Source organism: Mustelus asterias, chromosome 25 (genome assembly GCF_964213995.1).
Source record: "Mustelus asterias chromosome 25, sMusAst1.hap1.1, whole genome shotgun sequence".
In the NCBI taxonomy this organism is placed as follows: domain Eukaryota; kingdom Metazoa; phylum Chordata; class Chondrichthyes; order Carcharhiniformes; family Triakidae; genus Mustelus; species Mustelus asterias.
This window is the reverse complement of record NC_135825.1, coordinates 22,012,264-22,032,876: the sequence shown is the minus strand read 5'-3', so window position 1 is coordinate 22,032,876 and position 20,613 is coordinate 22,012,264. Positions and strand designations below refer to the sequence as shown.

Sequence of the window (20,613 nt, the reverse complement as noted above, 5' to 3'; positions counted from 1 at the left end):
AGAGGAGATTTACCAGGATGCTGCCTGGTTTGGAGGGTAGGTCATATGAGGAAAGGTTGAGGGAGCTAGGGCTGTTCTCTCTGGAGCGGAGGAGGCTGAGGGGAGACTTAATAGAGGTGTATAAAATGATGAAGGGGATAGATAGAGTGAACGTTCAAAGACCATTTCCTCGGGTGGATGGAGCTATTACAAGGGGGCATAACTATAGGGTTCGTGGTGGGAGATACAGGACGGATATCAGAGGTAGGTTCTTTACGCAGAGAGTGGTTGGGGTGTGGAATAGACTGCCTGCAGTGATAGTGGAGTCAGACACTTTAGAAACATTTAAGCGGTTATTGGATAGGCACATGGAGCACACCAGGATGATAGGGAGTGGGATAGCTTGATCTTGGTTTCAGATAAAGCTCGGCACAACATCGTGGGCCGAAGGGCCTGTTCTGTGCTGTACTGTTCTATGTTCTATTTCCATACATTTTTGTAGTCAACTGAGAGGACTGATTATGATCATGAATGTTTTTATTATTATGTAGGAAATTAGGGACAATCTAAACCTGTGGCTCTGCTGTAATCATTGTCTCCTATAAATTTGCTTGTATGTAATGTCCTGACACACCAAGTCTCTCACCAAGCTGTGATCCATAGCTCTTCCAGTTCTTAGGATGCAAAAGCAGACTAATATTTAATACTCTTGCCTTCAAGTACTAGTTGTAAACTGAAACAGAAAGCAATAAAAATACCGAGTGACTAATTTATTAGTGCTTTTCGAGGAAGTCTTCAAGCAGTGGATAGAGAGGAACTAGTAGATGTGTTGTATTTGGACTTCCAGAAGGCATTCAACAAGATACCTCACAAAAGGTTAAATCATAAGATAAGAGCCCATGGTGTGAGAGGTTGTATATTGGCATGGATAGCGAATTGACTGATGGGCAGGAAACAGCGAGTGGGGATAAAGGGGTTCTTAGGTTGGCAACCTGTAACCAGCAGGATTCCACAAGGATCAATGCTGGGACTGCAACTGTTTACAATATATACTAATGACTCGGAGGAAGGAAGCGAATGTACTATAGCCAAATTTGAGATGAGACAAAGGTGGAAAGGCAAGTTGAGAGGGATACAAACAGTTTATAAAGAAGTGTTGATGGGTTAAGTAAGTGGACAAAATGGCAAATGGAGGCTAATGTGGGAAAATGTGAAGTTCATTTTGGATGGGAGAACAAAACCATATTATTTAAATGGAGGAAAGCTGCAACACAAAGGGAACTTGGGAGTACTTGTGCACGAAACACAAAGCTGGCATACAGGTGCAGCAGATAATCAGGAAGGCTAATGGATTGTTGGCCCTTATTTCAAGGTTGTTGGAGTATCTAAGTGCAGGGAAGTCTTGCTGCAATGTACAAAGTACTAGGGAGACCACATCTGGAGTACTGTGAGCAGTTTTAGTTCCCTTATTTAAGGAAAGATATTTAATTGGCGGCAGTTCAGAGAGGGTTCACTAGAATGATTCCCTGTGCGGAGGGATTGTCTTAATGAGGAAAGGTTAAATAGGTTTGGGCTCTACTCATGCTATGACAACGGATGAATGAAATCACCAGGCAGGAGTGTGGTCTTCCTGTTGGGAACATTTCAGCAGTCACCGGGCATTCAGCCTCTGATCTTCGGGTAAGCATTCTCCAAGGCGGCCTTCATGACACAACAATGCAGAATTGCTGAGCAGAAACTGATAGCCAAGTTCCGCACACATGAGGACGGCCTCAACCGGGATCTTGGGTTCATGCCACACTATCTGTAACCCCCACGACTTGCTTGGGCTTGCAAAATCTCACTCTGTCCTGGCTAGAGACAATATACATCACTTTAACCTGTGCTTAACCTTCTCTCCACTCACATTGCCTGTACCTTTAAGACTTGATTACCTGTAAAGACTCGCATTCCAACCATTATTTTGTAACTTGAGTTTGTCTATATATGCCCTGTTTGTGAACACAGCTCCCACTCACCTGATGAAGGGGCAGTGCTCCCAAAGCTTGTGGCTTGTGCTACCAAATAAACCTGTTGGACTTTAACCTGGTGTTGAGATTTCTTACTGTGCTTGCCCCAGCCCAACGCTGGCATCTCCACTTCTTGAAGGACACCAGATGTAACGGTGGGCAAGATGGAAGCAAAGTTATTGCAAGTGCTACTCTGGTAATAACTGTATAGATAAGAATGAAACCAGGCAATTGCAGTGCAGTCCCACCCAGCTAGATGCCAATGAAGAGGCATTGGAGGAGGGTGGTGTAAGTGTTAGAGAAACTTAAATTCTGTAGTTTAGATTGTAGTGGGGAAATTACAGAAATGGGTACCTGGCACACAATGGTTACCTGGGAAAGAGACATTAAACAGGCACTGGCTTTTAGCACAGACAGCTACTTAAAGTTAAAACATGCAGTAACTGAAATGCTGCAGGAAGCTAGTTAGAGCTTGAGGCACTTTAAAGATAAGGGCAGACCCGGAACACTAAAGTCTGATATCAGCCATAGATGGAAACATAAATACATAAATGTAACAAATACCAATCACTGAATGTATAGACCGAAACCAGTCATTGATAGAGGAAATGTATCCATTCTATGAACAATGCGATGTTAACTGCCCATATCTGTACCTGTCTGATTGTAACGATGTGTTAACTATCGATCACCATGATCTGTCTACTCAACTATAACGATATGTTAAACAGCTAATGTCTGGACTACCTATTGTATGAAAGGTAAAAAATTAATGAACTGCTATTGAGAAGGTAGCTGCCAAGTACTGCGGAGTACCAGCGCTTTCTCCCGAAGCTTTGTATCTGAAATAAAACTGTATTGTTGATCCTCCAGTCTGACTCTGGTGGTAAATTTCCCACAACAAGATAAAACATGCTTGGGGATACCTTAGTAAGGTTTATGTGAACTGTGGTCAGTTCCAATTATTGTCTCAAACCTCAAGGATGAAAAGTCAAAAATTGCAGCAAGTATAAATAATTGCTCATCTTGTAAAAAGAGAGCTTTTTGGACTAAACTGCTCAGTAAAGTTGAGGGTGGTTCAAATACTGGATGACCTTATTTGGCATTTTATTGAATTTAAAAGTTTTTGGTTGTCGCACTGTTCATACTTCAAAAGGAGGTGCTTGTGGCCTTCAGAATGAACTTGGTTTTTATTTTCTGGTTATTAGGAGTTCATAATATTCAATTGTGCTGTCTTTAAGCTGTCTAATGCTGTTCTTTTATCAGCTGTTAGCTGTCAGCGTCCTCCACTGTCTGAAAACATCGATATCGTGTCTGGATTTGGACCAACATACAAATATCGGGATACCATCACTTACCGTTGTGCACGAGGTTATGTAATGGTTGGCAGTAGGATTATTGAATGCAGTGCGGATAACACATTTGTACCATCGCCACCTATTTGCAAATTACGTGAGTAACCATCTCCTAAATTTGAGTGAATTAATTCTGAATTGAATTCTATAAAGTCTGTTTAAACAATGGGCCAGGTTCTTTGGCAGGGGAGGGAGGCAGATTATTAGTGAGCTGCTTCAGTGTTCACTCTCGCTCTGAGGCTGACCAGCATGTTCAGGTTAATGTGCAAATCCTGAAGTTGTGGTCTTTCACTTGTAGGCTACACTGTGGCTCCTCCTAAATACTGAAATCAATCAGAATTTCAACTTTCCTTCCTCCACATGCTGTTTCAAACACAATCAAAATGTTATGTCAGGTGTAAACTGGGTTTTTAATAGCAAAGTGATCAATAGAGTTTGAAAAAAATTATAATTTTGGGAGTGCTTTAAATAGATTTTCAAGCTAATGTTTTTTGGCTTTTATTTTCATCCCATGTAATGTCCCAACTTAAAATTACTCCCTGTAAATATAAATACAAGTTTTATTTTCTCTTAGCTGCTTGTTTGTGTGAGGGAGGGGGTGGTCCGTGAAAATGCTTTCATGTGGTTGGCTGTTTGGACAGCCTGATGACATCACTCCAGTTCCACACCGGACATGACAATCTGTTGCAGTATCCACACAGGTGAAATTATCACCAGGTTATTGTTGACCCTGCAACAAGCCTTGCTACGTGGCACACATGCTTGTTTCATCACTGACTGCAAAATCCTGGCCCCACACCTTCCTGACTTGGAAATGCATCGACTTACCTTTATTGTCACTGGTTCAAAATCGTGGAATTCCCTTCCTAAAAGCACTGTGTACCCACTCCTCAGGGACTGCAGCAGTACAAGAAGGCAGCTTCCACCTCCCTTGGGATGCTTGTTGATCCCTTGGTCAGTACATGGGACCGAAGGACAGCTGGAGTGAGTTCCAGAAGCCTCACTGTCATCTGGTGCTTCCAGTCCTGGAAGTCCACTGTTGGCTACACCATGGTGCTGATGCCCTCAATCACTCTCTCCTAAGAGACTGGCACATGTGCTTCTATGTGGGCCATGCAGTCAATACCCTCAGCTATTTTCCTGTGTGATGGAGCCAGGGTTTGGTGTGCCTTCGCAAGGTCCCTCAATGCCTACAACATTTATGAGAGAGACTGAGCCCTGGTGTCTAAGACCTCCGCTACAGACATCATGAGTGGCCTAAGCCTTGGTAGTTGTCAGTTGTGGACAGACATCTTGGCCCAGGCTTTCCACTGCGGATGCTACCCAATGCAGGGTTAGCCTCGTTACCAAGCAATGCCAGTACTATCTCCAGCAAGAGAAAGCTTCCAGATTCTTCCAGTTGTACCTGCATTTGGAAGGTCGCTGACATCCCTCTAAAGCCAGGCTCTGCTTCTGCGTCTTAACCAGTGCAGGGCTCGCACACTTGCTTTCTTTGCTGGCTATCTTGGTCTATGGGGATGTACAAGGACAGTGTGAGAAGGTGGCCTGACCGGATGGGTTGTTAACTGGCACCTATGGGCAGGGGCCCTTGCCATACAGTGGATATAATGGAGATTTGCTGGAGGGCAGAGTGGGGGGGGGTCTATGTTGTGGGTGACAATGTTAGAAGGTAGTGCAGTGGGATAAAAGGGGCTAAAGGTGAGATGCCAGAGGTTATAGATAGATATTAGGGACTGGGAAGTGGGCACTCACCGTTGCAGCGCTGAGAAGGTCGTTCATCTTTTTGCAGCATTGTATGCCTGTCCTGCTGGTGAGACATGTGGAGCTGATGCACTCTGCCACTGTATCCCAAGCTTCTGATACTTCTATTAATTGCAGTGTCCTGCCTACTCTTGGGAAAGGGGTCCCCCTCACTTCAATAGCTTCCTGTCCACATCTGCATCTAAGAATCTCAGCATCGACCTCCTCCCTGCCATGTTGCTGGCTGAACTGACGGTGGGTGCTGCTGGCAGTACTTAATGCTGCACCCACTTGTAAAGGGCTAACAGCTTATTCCTGACTGCAGTGAATCAGCTGCCTAGTGAGTCAGGGAATCAGTGTAAAATGAGCTGGCCTATTAGCCCAGGCTGAATGGGGCATGCTGATCACTGCTAACGCCAGCAGGAAGCAGTTGGAGTGTGATCAGGAGGATATTAATGTGCAGGGTTACTGTTATCCTGCATCTTACCAATAAAGGGCAGTGATAGAGTCTTTAATTTAGCCATGTCAGGGCAATAGGCATAACACCTGTGCTGACAAAGATTAATTCGCTGGGAAGATCTACATTCACGACGAGCAGATTTTGAAGGATAATTGGAGTCTGGTATTTTAGGCATAAAATTTTATCAGGCTTTTTTGAGCAACTGTTCTGAAAAGTATGATCAAAAGAAACCTCACTATTACACCCCATTAAATGTGAATACTGGCACCTGTATCTGAGAGAATGCATAAGCAATGCTACGTCATGTATTACTGAACTACTTCGCTAATATTCCATTTTTTTAAGTAATAGTTGATCACTTAAATATAGTAACAGTAAATTTAATGGCGTACTTCAGAGTCAAATTCTAGAATGTCTTTCCCTTGTATATAAATTGCATACTTGGAGAAGCATTTTTTTATGATAACACTGCTTAATGTTTTTTTCTGTCCAATATATAGCAACTACCACAGCTAATAAGTATGTTACATTGAATTAATAGTGCACTTAAAACTGTTATTTCCTTTTTTATATATTTTCAGTGTTATTTTATGGTAACGCTGCTAAATGTGTTTTTTCCATTCCAATATTTAGCAACTTCATCCACAACATCATCTGGTAAGGTTATAATATTGAATTAATAGTGTAATTAAACTGTTCTTTCTTTTTATATATTTTATGAAGTGTTGCTTTATGGTAACCCTGTCCACATGATTAATTTTACTTTCTCTTCCTTGTTCCCTGTACAGAATCTGCTGTTACAAAACCTGGTGAGTTCATTGCATTAACCAGAGGTCCCAAACTGGAGTTCCACAGACTCCAGGGGCCAACAGCAGGACTTGTACAATTTGGACAAGTATCTCTGCAGTATTTTTCAATCAGTGGCTGGTTTCTAGAAGAAGCTAGCCTCTGATTGGACAAGCTGGGAAGAGCGCAAAACTGAAATTCCAGGATGAATGTGTTCAGCAGAGTAATGGGAAGAGCATAGAATAGAAATCATAGAAACCCTACAGTGCAGAAGGAGGCCATTCGGCCCATCGAGTGTGCACCGACCACAATCCCACCCAGGCCCTACCCCCACATATTTTACCCACTAATCCCTCTAACCTACGCATCTCAGGACTCTAAGGGGCAATTTTTTTTTAACCTGGCCAATCAACCTAACCCGCACATCTTTGGACTGTGGGAGGAAACCGGAGCACCCGGAGGAAACCCACACAGACACGAGGAGAATGTGCAAACTCCACACAGACAGTGACCCGAGCCGGGAATCGAACCCTGGACCCTGGAGCTGTGAAGCAGCAGTGCTAACCACTGTGCTACCGTGCCGCCCTCCACTGTGCTACCGTGCCGCCCTAGCAGGCCTCAGAGAGAGGAGGGGTGAGTGTGTGCATGTGAGAGGGAGTTGGAGTGGTGAGTGTGCACATGCGGGAGTCAGTGGTGAGTGAGGGGGAGGGATGTGTGGGTTTGTGCTTGCGAGAGAAATGGAGACACTTGGTAAGTCAAAAAATTGTATAGAATCAGGCAGTTAAGTCCAACGTGTGCGTGCTGCTACTGGACATCTTTCAGTGTTCTCAATGGGCTGTTTCCTCTGACACACTAGTTTGCTCCTGAATTGTCACCCAACACCTTTTTCCCCTTTATCTTCCCATAACACCTTTCCATGCAAGTTCATGAGGTGAATCGCCTGTTCTTTTACCTCCTCTCCTCCACTGTGCAAGGGTGTAACAGTAATTTTGTGTGAACCTCTCGATGTAGTCTACTGTATTTGGAAAGACCAAAAGCAGAGTGACCACTTCTATAATGCCTCCTTTCAGTCAGCAAATGTGACCCTGATCTTGCTGCCTGTCATTTTAATTCTCTATCTTGTCCTCAGCCTCTTTCTGAAGCTGTGTAAGTTCAAAAAATAACTGCTTTCTATTAAGCATTTTGCAGTCTTCCAGACGCAACGTTGAGTTCAACAATTTCAGACTGTAATCTCCTCCCCATGTTGTCACCCTTTTCCTTTTGCAGGCTTTCGTTTTTCCCTTGTTTTTGCTTTTGGGTGGCAGATGTTCATCATTCTACCATTTGCACCTTCTCTGGATACAATGCTGCTTTGCTTGTCCCATTACAGCTCACTTTGGTTATACACCAACTTTTTTTATTTAATCACTTCTATCTTCGATTTTCACAGCCCTTCCTCCCCTTGTTTTCCACCTCCCATGCCTTTTTACTTGAGAAACTATTACATTTCTAACTATTCCCATCGGTGGTGATAGGTGATCAACCTGAAAGGTAATTGTATTTATGCAAAAGATACTTGATCAGCCTTTGGAGTAATTGTTTTCATTATTTCTGGTCCTTGGATGTGGCTACTGACATTGCAAATCCACCAGTGGAGGTTATCTGAGAACACACGAGTAATGCTAAGTAGTGTATTGTTGAACGACTTAGCAATTTTTTTTCCTGACAATTTGAATATGGTAACAGTAAACAAATTTAATGACGTTCGAGAATGCCCTTTTGTTTTATGCACATCACGTTCTTTTGAGAAGCACTGTTTGTTACTCACATTGCTTATAAGTTTTCTCTCCATTTTATAGGAACTGCAGTTACTACAGCTGGTAAGTATGTTGATGTATTGAGTTAATGATGTACATGTTTTAAGAGGCATTATTTTATGGTAACACTGTCCACATGATTCATTTTGTTTCTTCTTTGTTCCCCTTTATAGTTACTCCTATACCAAAGGGTGAGTGCATTGCATTGACCTAATGGGGTTGTCTTGACCGTCACAGAATTGCATAAAGCAGGCAATTTAGTCCAATAAAACCATTAATTTTAATCCTTCATGTGAGAAGTAGTGTTAGCCCTATATTACCTGATTTTTTTTTTCCATATTGCTTTATCTCTGCTTCAGTTGCTAACTCCAAGAGCACATTAGCCATATGTGTGCATGTGCCTGTTGTCCCTGCTCTATTTCTTGAAATGTACATTTGTATCTTTGTCCGTTCATTTTAGACCACCCAACCATATGAAACCAGATGGTTTGTTTCTAACGTTCTACAGCTTCCAACCCCATCTGCATCCAAACCCACTCGTATCTCCTCCAAGTCTCTTCTAAACAATAACGTTTACATTTTGCATCTTTTTAATAATAATCTGCTTTTATGTTAATACTAATGTAAGTAACCTCAGTTCTTCCATCTTATGCTGCATCTGCCATGTTATTGTCAACTCAGTTAACCTGTCTAAACCACAACCTCTTTGGGTCGTCCTCTGCTTATGCCCCCAGTAAGCTTTGTATTGTCAGTGAACCTGGATACGTTGCTCTTGGTTTTTTTACCTAAATCATTTTTAAAAAATCCATGGGATGTGTGTCACTGGCCAGCATTTGTTGGTCATTCCTAAATGCACTTGAAAAGGTGGTGTTAAGCTACCTTCTTAAACTGCTTAAACTAGTGTAGATACACTGTCGATTATACTTCCAAATCATGGTGTGTTTGCAGCTGTAAGTACTCTCCAAGGGTGGTGACAATCTGTTGACAAGGGTTTTGTTCCTGACCTTGTGCTCAGTTTATTTCGAAGAGCAAATTTCTTCAGGAATAAAAATTGATACATTGGGAGGCCTGGTGGGAAAATAATTGACCTATTTTTACCTATTGGTTTTTTGCACCATGTTTACACGGTATCACCCACCATTCTGAATATAGTCTCTTGGCATTTAGTAGACCTTTGGTCCATGACCAACCTCCTATAATCCTTTTACACCAAAAATGCTGTGTTTCTTTCAATTGGTCTCTTTCAATAGATCAATAAAGGTGAAGTCTGAACAAATTTGGATGTTGCTCCATTGCCCTAGCTTGCCAGAATGCATATTCTAACCCTCTGGCAGCCATTCAGCACTGTTTCACTTCTGCACCTCGACTCTTTACGAAAACTGCCAACCACAAACTAAATAAAGCAAAGTTGTTCAGTTAACATCCCCTATGTCACTAGATTACTCCAGAAAACTTCCGTGAGTAATCGGACCGCTGTCCTGAAGACCTTCCTCCTTTTACAGCACTTCCCAGAGCATTCCACGTATCTAAGTATATTGTCATGTAGAGGTTTCCCCTTTCCTTTTTCATGTGCTGCATTGCCATACTTATCATTAATTGAATCATTAATAAGCAGGGATTATTGCATCCAGGACATGTGATCTAGGATCATATATTTATTTGTCTTGCTAGGTAACAATGTAATTTGTAACTGGGAACAAAATTAACATCTGTGGTATTCGGTGATGGCTAAGGGAATAGTATAGCAACAGCTCCCAGCTTCTGGAAAAAAGGCAGTTGTTTGTGACGTTTGCTAACAGGGAACTTTGATTGAAGCATCTATCTATTTAATACTACATGCCTTGAGTAACTGGGATTTATTTTTATGGCTAACTTAATGTTCCTTTTTTTCAAATCCTTCTGATGAAACTGACGGTCAAATAGCAAAAATTCTTGGTAAGTGAGTGGGTTAAGTAATGTACAGTTAGATTTACAAACTTTTTAAATACATACTGACAGTTTAAATACTTAATATATTGTAACTGAAAATTGAACATAAGTGAAATTCCAAACATTGAAACTAACAACACATTTGTAACGTACTACAGCAGCTAGAAATCTAAAAGAGAAAATGCTGGAAACACTGAACAGGGGCACTGTGCATTGTGTAGAATGCACTGCCTGGAAGGATGGAGGAAGTAGATTAAATAACTTTCAAAAGGGAATTTGATAAATACTTGGGCAGAGGAGTGTATTTAATTGGATAGCTTTGTCAAAATAGCCGATGCAGTCACAATGTTACTAAATGTCTCTTGTTTTGTCATAAGAACATAAGAGCATAAGAAATAGGAGCAGGAGTAGGCCATCTAGCCCCTCGAGCCTGCCCCGCCATTCAACAAGATCATGGCTGCTCCCCATATCCCTTAATTCCCTTATCGATCAGAAATCTATCTACCCTTGATTTAAACATATTCAACGAGGTAGCCTCCACCACTTCAATGGGCAGAGAATTCCAGAGATTCACTACCCTCTGAGAAGAAGTAGTTCCCTCTCAACTCTGTTCTGAACCGGCCCCCACTTATTTTGAGGCTGTGCCCTCTAGTTCTGGTTTCCCTTCTAAGTGGAAAGGATCTCTCTACCTCTACCCTATCCAGCCCCTTCATTATCTTATGTCTCTATAAGATCACCCCTCAGCCTTCTAAACTCCAAGTACAGACCCAATCTGTTCAATCTCTCCTCATAAGCTACACCCCTCATCTCTGGCATCAACCTGGTGAACCTTCTCTGCACTCCCTCCAAGGCCAATATATCCTTTCGCAAATAAGGGGATCAAAACTGCACACAGTACTCCAGTTGCGGCCTCACTAGTGCCTTGAATAGTTGCAGCAAGACCTCCCTGCTTTTATATTCTATCCCCCTCGCGATAAAGGCCAACATTCCATTCGCCGCCTTGGTCACCTGCTGCACCTGCAGACTGAGTTTTTGCGATTCGTGCACAAGGACCCCCAGGTCCCTCTGCACAGTAGCATGATGTAATTTTTCTCCATTTAAATATTCCAATTTACTATTATTTCTTCCAAAGTGGATAACCTCACATTTGCCAATGTTATATTCCATCTGCCAGATCCTCGCCCACTCGCTCAGCCTATCCAAATCTCTCTGCAGACTTTCCGCGTGCTCCACGCAATTCGCTTTCCCACTCATCTTCATGTCATCAGCAAACTTTGATACCCTACACTCAGTCCCCTCCTCCAGATCATCTATGTAAGTGGTAAACAGTTGAGACCCCAGCACCGATCCCTGCGGCACGCCACTGGTCACCAACTGCCAACCAGAAAAGCACCCATTTATTCCAACTCTCTGCATCCTGTTCGATAGCCAATCCCCAATCCACCGCCAACACCTTACCCCCAACTCTGTGTACCCCAATCTTCTGCAGCAACCTTTTGTGAGGCACCTTATCGAATGCCTTCTGGAAATCTAAAAACACCACATCCACCGGTTCCCCTCTGTCAACCGCACTAGTCACATCTTCATAAAAATCCAGTAAATTCGTCAAACACTACTTTCCCTTCATGAATCCATGCTGCGTCTGCTTGATCAAACCATTCTTATCCAGGTGCTCTGCTATTTCCACTTTAATGATGGACTCCAGCATCTTCCCAACTACGGACGTTAAGCTAACTGGCCTGTAGTTACCTGCCTTTTGTCTACTTCCTTTTTAAACAGCGGCGTAACAGTAGCTGTTTTCCAATCAGCCGGCACTACCCCAGATTCCAGCGAATTTTGATAAATAACTACTAACGCATCTGCTATTACCTCAGCCATTTCTTTCAGTACCCTGGGAGGCATTCCATCTGGGCCCGGGGACTTGTCTACCTTCAGTCCCATTAGTCTACCAAGCACTACCACTTTAGTAACAGTAATTGTATTAAGGACCTCACCTCCCACCAACTCTCGATCTCAACTATTCGGTGAACTATTTGTGTCTTCCACCACCACCCTCTGTGTGAAAAACTTCCCCCTAACATTTCCCCTGTACCTACCCTCCAGCACCTTAAACCGGTGTCCTCTCGTAGCAGACATTTCCACCCTGGGAAAAAGCCTCTGAGAGTCCACCCGATCTATGCCTCTCAACATCTTATATACCTCTATTAGGTCTCCTCTCATCCTACGTCTCTCCAAGGAGAAAAGACCGAGCTCCCTCAGCCTATCCTCATAAGGCATGCCACTCAATCCAGGCAACATCCTTGTAAATCTCCTCTGCACCCTTTCAATCTTTTCCACATCCTTCCTGTAATGAGGCGACCAGAACTGACCACAGTACTCCAAGTGGGATCTGACGAGGGTCTTATATAGCTGCATCATTATCCCCGGACTCCTAAACTCAACCTCTCGATTGATAAAGGCCAGCACACCATACGCCTTCTTAACCACCTCCTCCACCTGCGGGGCCGATTTTAGAGTCCTATGGACCCGGACCCCAAGGTCCTTCTGATCCTCCACAGTACTAAGAGTCTTTCCCTTACTTGTACTCCTTCATCCCATTTGACCTGCCAAAATGGACAACTACGCATTTATCTGGGTTGAAGTCCATCTGCCACTTCTCCGCCCAGTCTTGCATCCTATCTATGTCCCTTTAACTTCTGACATCCCTCCAGACTATCCACAACCCCACCAACCTTCGTGTCGTCGGCAAACTTACCAACCCATCCCTCCGCTTCCTCATCCAGCTCATTTATGAAAATGACAAACAGCAAGGGTCCCAGAACAGATCCCTGGGGCACACCACTGGTGACCGACCTCCATTTAGAAAAAGACCCATCTATACCCACTCTCTGCCTCCTTTGGGCAAGCCAGTTCTGGATCCACAGGGCAGCAGCACCTTGGATTCCATGCCCTCTCACTTTTTCTAGAAGCCTTGCATGGGGGACCTTATCGAACGCGTTGCTAAAATCCATACAAACCACATCTACCGCTTTCCCTTCGTCAATGTGTTTAGTCACATTTTCAAAGAACTCCACCAGGCTCGTAAGGCACAATCTGCCTTTGACAAAGCTGTGCTGAATATTCCTGAGCATACTAAACCTCTCTAAATGCTCATAAATCCTGTCCCTCAGGATCTTCTTCATCAGCTTACCAACCACTGAGGTTAGACTCACCGGTCGGTAATTTCTTGGGCTATCCCTATTCCCCTTCTTGAAAATAGGAACCACATCCGCAATCCTCCGGCACCTCTCCAGTCTCCATCAATGACGCAAAGATCATTGCCAGAGGCTCTGCAATCTCTTCCCTCGCCTCCCACAGTAACCTGGGGTACATCCTATCCGGACCCGGCGACTTATCTATCTTGATGCCATTCAAAGATTCCAGCACAACCTCTTTCTTAAAGTCCACATACTCAATCTTTTCAGTCCACCGCAAGCCCGCAGTACATCCACCCAGGTCCTTCTCCTCTGTGAAAACCGAGGCAAAATACTCATTAAGCTCCTCTGCCATTTCTACTGGTTCCGTACAGACTTTCCCACCTTCACCTTTTATAGGCCCTATTCCTTCACGTCTCATCCTTTTACTTTTCACATATTTATGTGAACTGTTTCATGTTATGGATGTGGTCAGTTCCAATTATTGTCTCAAACCTCAAGGATGAAAAGTCAAAAATTGCAGCAAGTATAAATAATTGCTCATCTTGTAAAAAGAGAGCTTTTTGGACTAATCTGCTCAGTAAAGTTGAGGGTGGTTCAAATACTGGATGACCTTATTTGGCATTTTATTGAATTTAAAAGTTTTTGGTTATGTCGCACTGTTCATACTTCAAAAGGAGGTGCTTGTGGCCTTCAGAATGAACTTGGTTTTTATTTTTTGCTGGTTATTAGGAGTTCATAATATTCAATTGTGCTGCCTTTAAGCTTTCTAATTCTGTTCTTTTATCAGCTGTTAGCTGTCAGCGTCCTCCACTGTCTGAAAACATCGATATCGTGTCTGGATTTGGACCAACATACAAATATCGGGATACCATCACTTACCGTTGTGCACGAGGTTATGTAATGGTTGGCAGTAGGATTATTGAATGCAGTGCGGATAACACATTTGTACCATCGCCACCTATTTGCAAATTACGTGAGTAACCATCTCCTAAATTTGAGTGAATTAATTCTGAATTGAATTCTATAAAGTCTGTTTAAACAATGGGCCAGGTTCTTTGGCAGGGGTGGGAGGCAGATTATTAGTGAGCTGCTTCAGTGTTCACTCTCGCTCTGAGGCTGACCAGCATGTTCAGGTTAATGTGCAAATCCTGAAGTTGTGGTCTTTCACTTGTAGGCTACACTGTGGCTCCTCCTAAATACTGAAATCAATCAGAATTTCAACTTTCCTTCCTCCACATGCTGTTTCAAACACAATCAAAATGTTATGTCAGGTGTAAACTGGGTTTTTAATGGCAAAGTGATCAATAAAGTGTGAACAAAATGTGTCCTGAAAAAAATAATAATTTTGGGAGTGCTTTAAATAATAGATTTTCAAGCTAAAGTTTTATTTTGGCTTTTATTTTCATCCCATGTAATGTCCCAACTTAAAATTACTCCCTGTAAAAATAAATACAAGTTTTATTTTCTTTTAGCTTTTTGTTTGTGTGAGGGAGTGGGTGGTCCGTGAATATGCTTTAATGTGGTTGGCTGCTTGGACAGCCTGATGATATCACTCCAGTTCCACAGCGAACATGACAATATCGACCCAGGCGAAATTATCACCAGGTTATTGTTGACCCTGCAACAAGCCTTGCTACGTGGTCAGTGGCAAGTACGCTTTTTTCATCACTGACTGCAAAATCCCAGTCCCACACCTTCCTGACTTGGAAATGCATCGACTTACCTTTATTGTCACTGGTTGAAAATCATGCCATTCACTTTCTAAAAGCACTGTGGCTTTACCTACACCTCAGGGACTGCAGCGGTTGAAGAAGGCAGCTCGCCACCACCTTCTCATGGGCAACTAGGGATGGGCAATAAATGATGGCCTAGCCAGCAACACCCATATCCCGCAAATTAATTTTTAAAAGTATATATTTTGATGTGGATATTTTCTCCTCTGCTTCTTTTATAAAAATAGTTTGAAAGTTTAAGCTTCATAGTAATTAATAACCTAATGAGTAACAGTGTGGTCATTTCTTAAACGAGGTTTATTATTTCTTTGATATGAAACATGTTATTTCGATAGCTTACACTTATGATACTGGCAGAAAGCTCAACTCATTTTCTACTCAAATTTGCTGCCCTCTGTGAGCTCATGATAATTAGCAAATAAAATAAAAATTGCACTGGTTCTAAAGGCTAAGTGAACATGCTTTAGAATTTTGCACTAAAATATACCAAATTATCTCTAAATTCAACAAAAATAATCTAAAACATAGCTTAATCTTTTACAACCCATATTGAGGTGACATGACCACCAGAGTATCTAAGAGAAAAAGGCAGTGAATACAGGAATTCCCCCTGGGCTCTCTTGTCCTACCTATCGTACCACAAGCTTTGCTCTTGCTCCAGTACTCTGAGGAACCATCTTGCTCAGCATTATCAAAAATGAAAGAGTGATTAGAGAGCAAGATAGCCTAGGGGAATTCCTGCACTCACTGCCTGCTTCTCTTAGATATTCGAGTGGTCCTCCATTCCCCTTCAGCTGATGTGGGGGCCACCTCACTAAATATGCTAACCAGTTGATCCTCAGTCTGCAAAAATACCACAGCGCCTCTAGCTGCTGCTCAGCTTTTCCAACCCGCAGCTCATGTTTCTGCAAATGGTGACACTTCTTGCAGATGTAGTCGTGGTCATGGTAAGCCTGGTGTTTGCTAATTGATTTTGAAGAGGAGTCTATGTCTGTAAAGAATATTGCTTAAATTGTAACTAATAGAGATAGGCTAGCAGTTAAGAATTATACCTTGTCATGTTTAAGTATTTCAATTGGTAAAAGTTACACTAATTCTTTTCGTTATAGTTAAACTGTATCATTAAATAAAGTTTGTTTTAATAAAAGCTTCATAGTAGGTCAATAGAATCACACCTGGAGTGAAACACCTTATCCTCACACTAATGTGAATACACGGAATGTGGATACTAAGATTGGTGAGCTACAGAGACAGATTGACGAATGGAATTATGATATTACTGTAACAGAGACCTGGCTCAAAGAAGGGACTTTAATATTCCTGGGTACAAGGTGTTTTGGAGATACAGGAAAGGAAGAAAAAAGTGTCATTGGGGGTGGGGGGTGTAGCATTATTGATTAAAGATGACATTACAGAAGTGGAGAGAGAGGATGTTACAGAGGAAGCAAGGACAGAATCTTTCTGGTTAGAGGCAAGGAATGAAAAAGGTGCAATAACATTGGTTGGTGCAGTCTGTAGACCACCAACTATTGGAAGGGATATAGAGAAACAAAATTGCAAAGAAATTACAGAGAGCTGCAAGAATTAAATGGTAAATATGATAGGGGACTTTAATTATCCAAATATAGACTGGGGTAGGAATAGTGCAAAAAGCTAAGTGGGACGAGAGTTCTTGGAATGTGTTCAAGATAATTTTCTGCAGCGTTACATTTCCAGTCCAAAGAAAGGGCGGACACTATAAGACATGGTTCCATCTTCATTTTCAGGAAGTCTGTCTTCTTTCTTCAGTAGTGGGTCAGTGACGTTGCGCACCTTTTCAATAAGACCCCAGGACAGGATGGCGGACAAGATGCCATCAGGGCTGCCTGCCATGGAATACAGTGCACAACACCTATTTGCATAATTCATGAGGTCAGGGTGGAAAATTTGGCATGTGGGACTTAGTTCCAAAATGGGAGAATTCCGTGCATAGACTGAACAATTTGGAATCATTCTCCTTACAGTGAAGAAATCTGGAGAAGATTCAATAAAAGGGTGTTTGGGTTTCATGGAGGACATTCGACAAAGTATATTTAAAATCATGAAGTGTTTGTATAAAGTAAATAAAGAGAAACTTCCCAAGGGCTGGTGGGACACAAGCTGATTGGCAAAAGAATGAAAGGTGACATGAGAAAAAACATTTTCTTACACAATGGTTAGGTTTTATAATAGGGTGGTGGATGCAGATTCAATAGTAGCCTTTGAAAGGGAATTGGATTAATATTTTTAAAATGCAGGGCTACGGGGTAATGGAAGGCTAGTGGGACTTAATGGATTGCTCTTCAATGGAACTGACACAGGCTCTATGGGCCAAATGGCCACCTTCTGTACTGTACCATTCTGAGTCTGCCAATAGCCCTCTTACTAGTTAATAGTACCTTTAATCAATAAGGCTACCCCCTCTTCCAGTTTTCCTGGGACATTTAACTCACAATCATGTCTCAATAATGATTAGTTCTACGCTCACTTTATTTTGTTTAGTCTGTGCATTTGTATATATTTTGGAAGAAATCCTACCTTGTCCATTTTCCTTGGTGACATGATTTAACTCAATATGTGCCTTATGTATCAATCCTGGTGTAATTATTGCAGTGATGTTAGTCTTCCCTTCACCTGGAGTGAAGGGAATTAGTCAGGCCATTAATACTGCTATTAATGGTCTGAACTTTATTCTTACAAATTTTCATTTCTGGAATCAATAGGAAGGTGAAAATAATAGCATAATTCTTAATCCCCGATCGGTCCATGTGAAACACTTGGTGATGACAAAACAAAAACCCAAATGCCTTCAAATGAATGTTTTGCGTCAATACAGACTAGCATTTGCTGAGTGCATCAACACAATTACAAAGATGTAACTCTGTGAACTGAACCAATATATACATAACAAGATCAGGCTCGATTATAAAGTTCCAAGCCTTCAAATAGCAATTTTATGTTCACTGTCAACATTCACACATGAGAACTGGCTAATTCCATAAGGTACTGCACGGCTTCAATATATGTAGAAAACAAATCAGTGGGGCGTCTTATCACTAACCTTTTGTTTTGAGAAGCGAAAGTCCATTCCATCATGCTAAGGCTGAAGACCTCACCCCAGCTGAACCAGAATATGAATTTTCCTTTTCTGCCCCCTTAAAACAGATTTTTTAATAAATCACAGCTTGAGTGCCCATTTTCCTTATGGTATGTGCCAAAAGCTCAGTGGTGGAAGTTGTACTCTTAAGTTGCAGCCATGTGTACAGTTGGAACAATGTCAAGGAAGATTTTGTTCACACCAAGTGGCTCTTTCTTTATTACCACAAGTGATTAGTTGACTAATCTGCGGGTTACTACGAATATACTTACCAGTGCAGAGGCAGAATAGTCATTGGGAATGTCCATGACTACACTCTTACGAGCAAAATCCATGTGTGTACACTTAAATAAAAACTGCAAATAATAGTTTTCAATTCTTCCTGCAGCAACATTTTCTGCAGCCAAACTTTTTAAAGAAATGATTGCTTTGGGACGTCAGCTCATCACCAAGGAAGAAAATTGATCAAAGCAAAATACCAGCTTCTTGAAAGCGAACGTGAAATTCTTCGGCTTAAGGAAAATCTTCTTCAAAAAGCAGAGCAGTACATCGATGAAAGCGATCATCTTTAGGAGTCTCTCAACTTCTCACAACTACAAATTAAATTTAACCAATATCGGTTTCAATAAATAACCACTGTGCGTGTATCAAAGTCTTAATCAGACCTATCGAAAACCAACTGGAAGTTGATGAATTTAACCTGTTCAGATTGATTAGAATACTCCATATTAGGACTGCAGTATTTCAAAATATTTGGCTTTCTGTATGTGAATAGTTGGGATGAAATTAATAAAAAATAAAGAATGCATGTTAAAATAATTTTACTTGCTTCATAATAAAGCTTTGTAAAAGTTTATAAATTTTACAAACAATTTCAGATACAGAAGTTTTTCTTATTCAGGCTATTACTATGGACTAGAACCAGAGGGCACAATCTCAGGCTAAAGGGATGATTCTTTAAAACAGAGATGAGGAGGAATTTCTTTGGCCAGAGAGTGGTGAATCTGTGGAATTCTTTGCCGCAGAAGGCTGTGGAGGCCAGGTCATTGAGTGTCTTTAAGACAGAGATAGATAGGTTCTTGATTAGTAAGGGGATCAGGGGTTATGGGGAAAAGGCAGCAGAATGGGGATGAGAAAAATATCAGCCATGATTGAATGACGGAGCAGACCCGATGGGCCGAGTGGCCTAATTCTGCTCCTATATCTTATGGTTGTATTCACAAGCAATTGACTGAAATGCAGCAGAGGACAAACTTCCTTTTCAATCTTATGTTTAAGCTATCAGTGCCTAGGGCGGATGTCACCAGCAGCAAAGGCATTTTAATAATTATTCACATTGCAGGAGCCTAACAAGACAAGTAGACTATTCAGTCAGCAGGCAAAATTGAATGAATGTTAATAGAGTTAAATAAGGTAAACCCTGATTAGAGTAACAAGTTTTTGTGGATGTGCAGAACCCAACGTCCTGTATGATGGCTGGTTAAAATGGCTGCCAGAGTTGGATACAAACTTGGCACTTCAGAAAATCCTTCCTAACAGCTGGTGGCTAGACTACACACCCTGGGCCAGAATTTCCTGAAAATGCCGATGCTGGGCAGGAAAAACATTGTTAAGCTCTGATGGCAATGGTGGCTTTTCCTACCATATAATGCAGCATTTAGTGCCAAAGATATTCTGCCACAGGTTCCACACCGTATCACTGGCAGGGCTGTGTCTGATTCACCTCAACACCGCAATTATAAGTGGAGGAGGGAGGGGGTGCATATTTAAAGACTGCCCCAGCACTCACTGGCTACACTTTGTAGGTCGCCAGGAAGTGATCGCTGCCAAGAAATCCAACCCCAGGTGTTCGGACACCTGCCTGGAGAGATTCCTGGATGCAGTAGAGATCCGATGTGGTATCCTCTACCCATGCCCAGGAGGCGTTGGCAGCAGTTATAAGTGCCAGGGCACCTGTAGAAGAGGACAGCCACCCAGTGCCGAAGAGGATGAAGGATCTCCTCTGCTCTGGCAGGATTAGTCACTCTTCTCATCTCTCTCAACTCAAGACATTCACACATCCATTACAAATCCACAGGAACCTCAACTCAGTGCCAGAGCGAGATTTTCCTGGAAATCAGCAAACGTGTTGAGCTGACTGACAGCAATTGTGGCTTTTCCCACCATATAATGTGGCAGTTAGTGCTTTCATGCAGGAGAGGCTGCAAGACGATAAGAGGGTGCGATCCCAGACAGGCTGAGAGATGCCTGAACTCAAGGTCCTCACAGACTTAGGGGAGAGAGCCAGCCAGCTGGTCAGGGAAAATGTCGACCTCTCTCCTGTGCAGATGGTAAGGTTGATGGTGATAAGCAAAGTGAGGATCCAGCACTGCATCAATCATCAGATGACAATGCTGTGAGTCATGTCTCCTGTTTCTCAAGCCTATGCCATGCACTGATCTCTCCTTTCAGAGGCACATCTGGGTAGCAGCCCAGGGAGTCCACCAACCAGACTTCACCTCTGACACCAGCATA

The 20,613-nt window shown here is 42.3% G+C and overlaps 1 protein-coding gene across 6 annotated transcripts in view; it reads left to right on the top strand.

Moving 5' to 3' along the window:
• Nucleotides 1–18,971, top strand: part of LOC144511860 (C4b-binding protein alpha chain-like) — a 40,217-nt gene extending 21,246 nt beyond the window's left edge. The window contains exons 4-11 of one of the 6 annotated variants that reach the window (XR_013500917.1): nt 3,255–3,440; nt 6,177–6,200; nt 6,332–6,352; nt 8,168–8,188; nt 8,299–8,316; nt 8,586–8,752; nt 14,039–14,224; nt 18,488–18,971. Coding sequence is in view for 2 of the 6 variants with exons in the window: in XM_078242255.1 (XP_078098381.1) it covers nt 3,255–3,440; nt 6,177–6,200; nt 6,332–6,352; nt 8,168–8,188; nt 8,299–8,316; nt 14,039–14,224; nt 18,488–18,564 (533 nt within the window). In the remaining 4 variants the exon portion in view is untranslated. Of the gene's footprint in view, nt 1–3,254; nt 3,441–6,176; nt 6,201–6,331; nt 6,353–8,167; nt 8,203–8,298; nt 8,317–8,585; nt 10,061–14,038; nt 14,225–18,487 lie in introns of all 6 variants that reach the window. The other 5 variants (XR_013500918.1, XM_078242255.1, XR_013500915.1 and 2 more) reach the window with 5 other exon arrangements.
• Nucleotides 18,972–20,613: the final 1,642 nt, after the last annotated feature.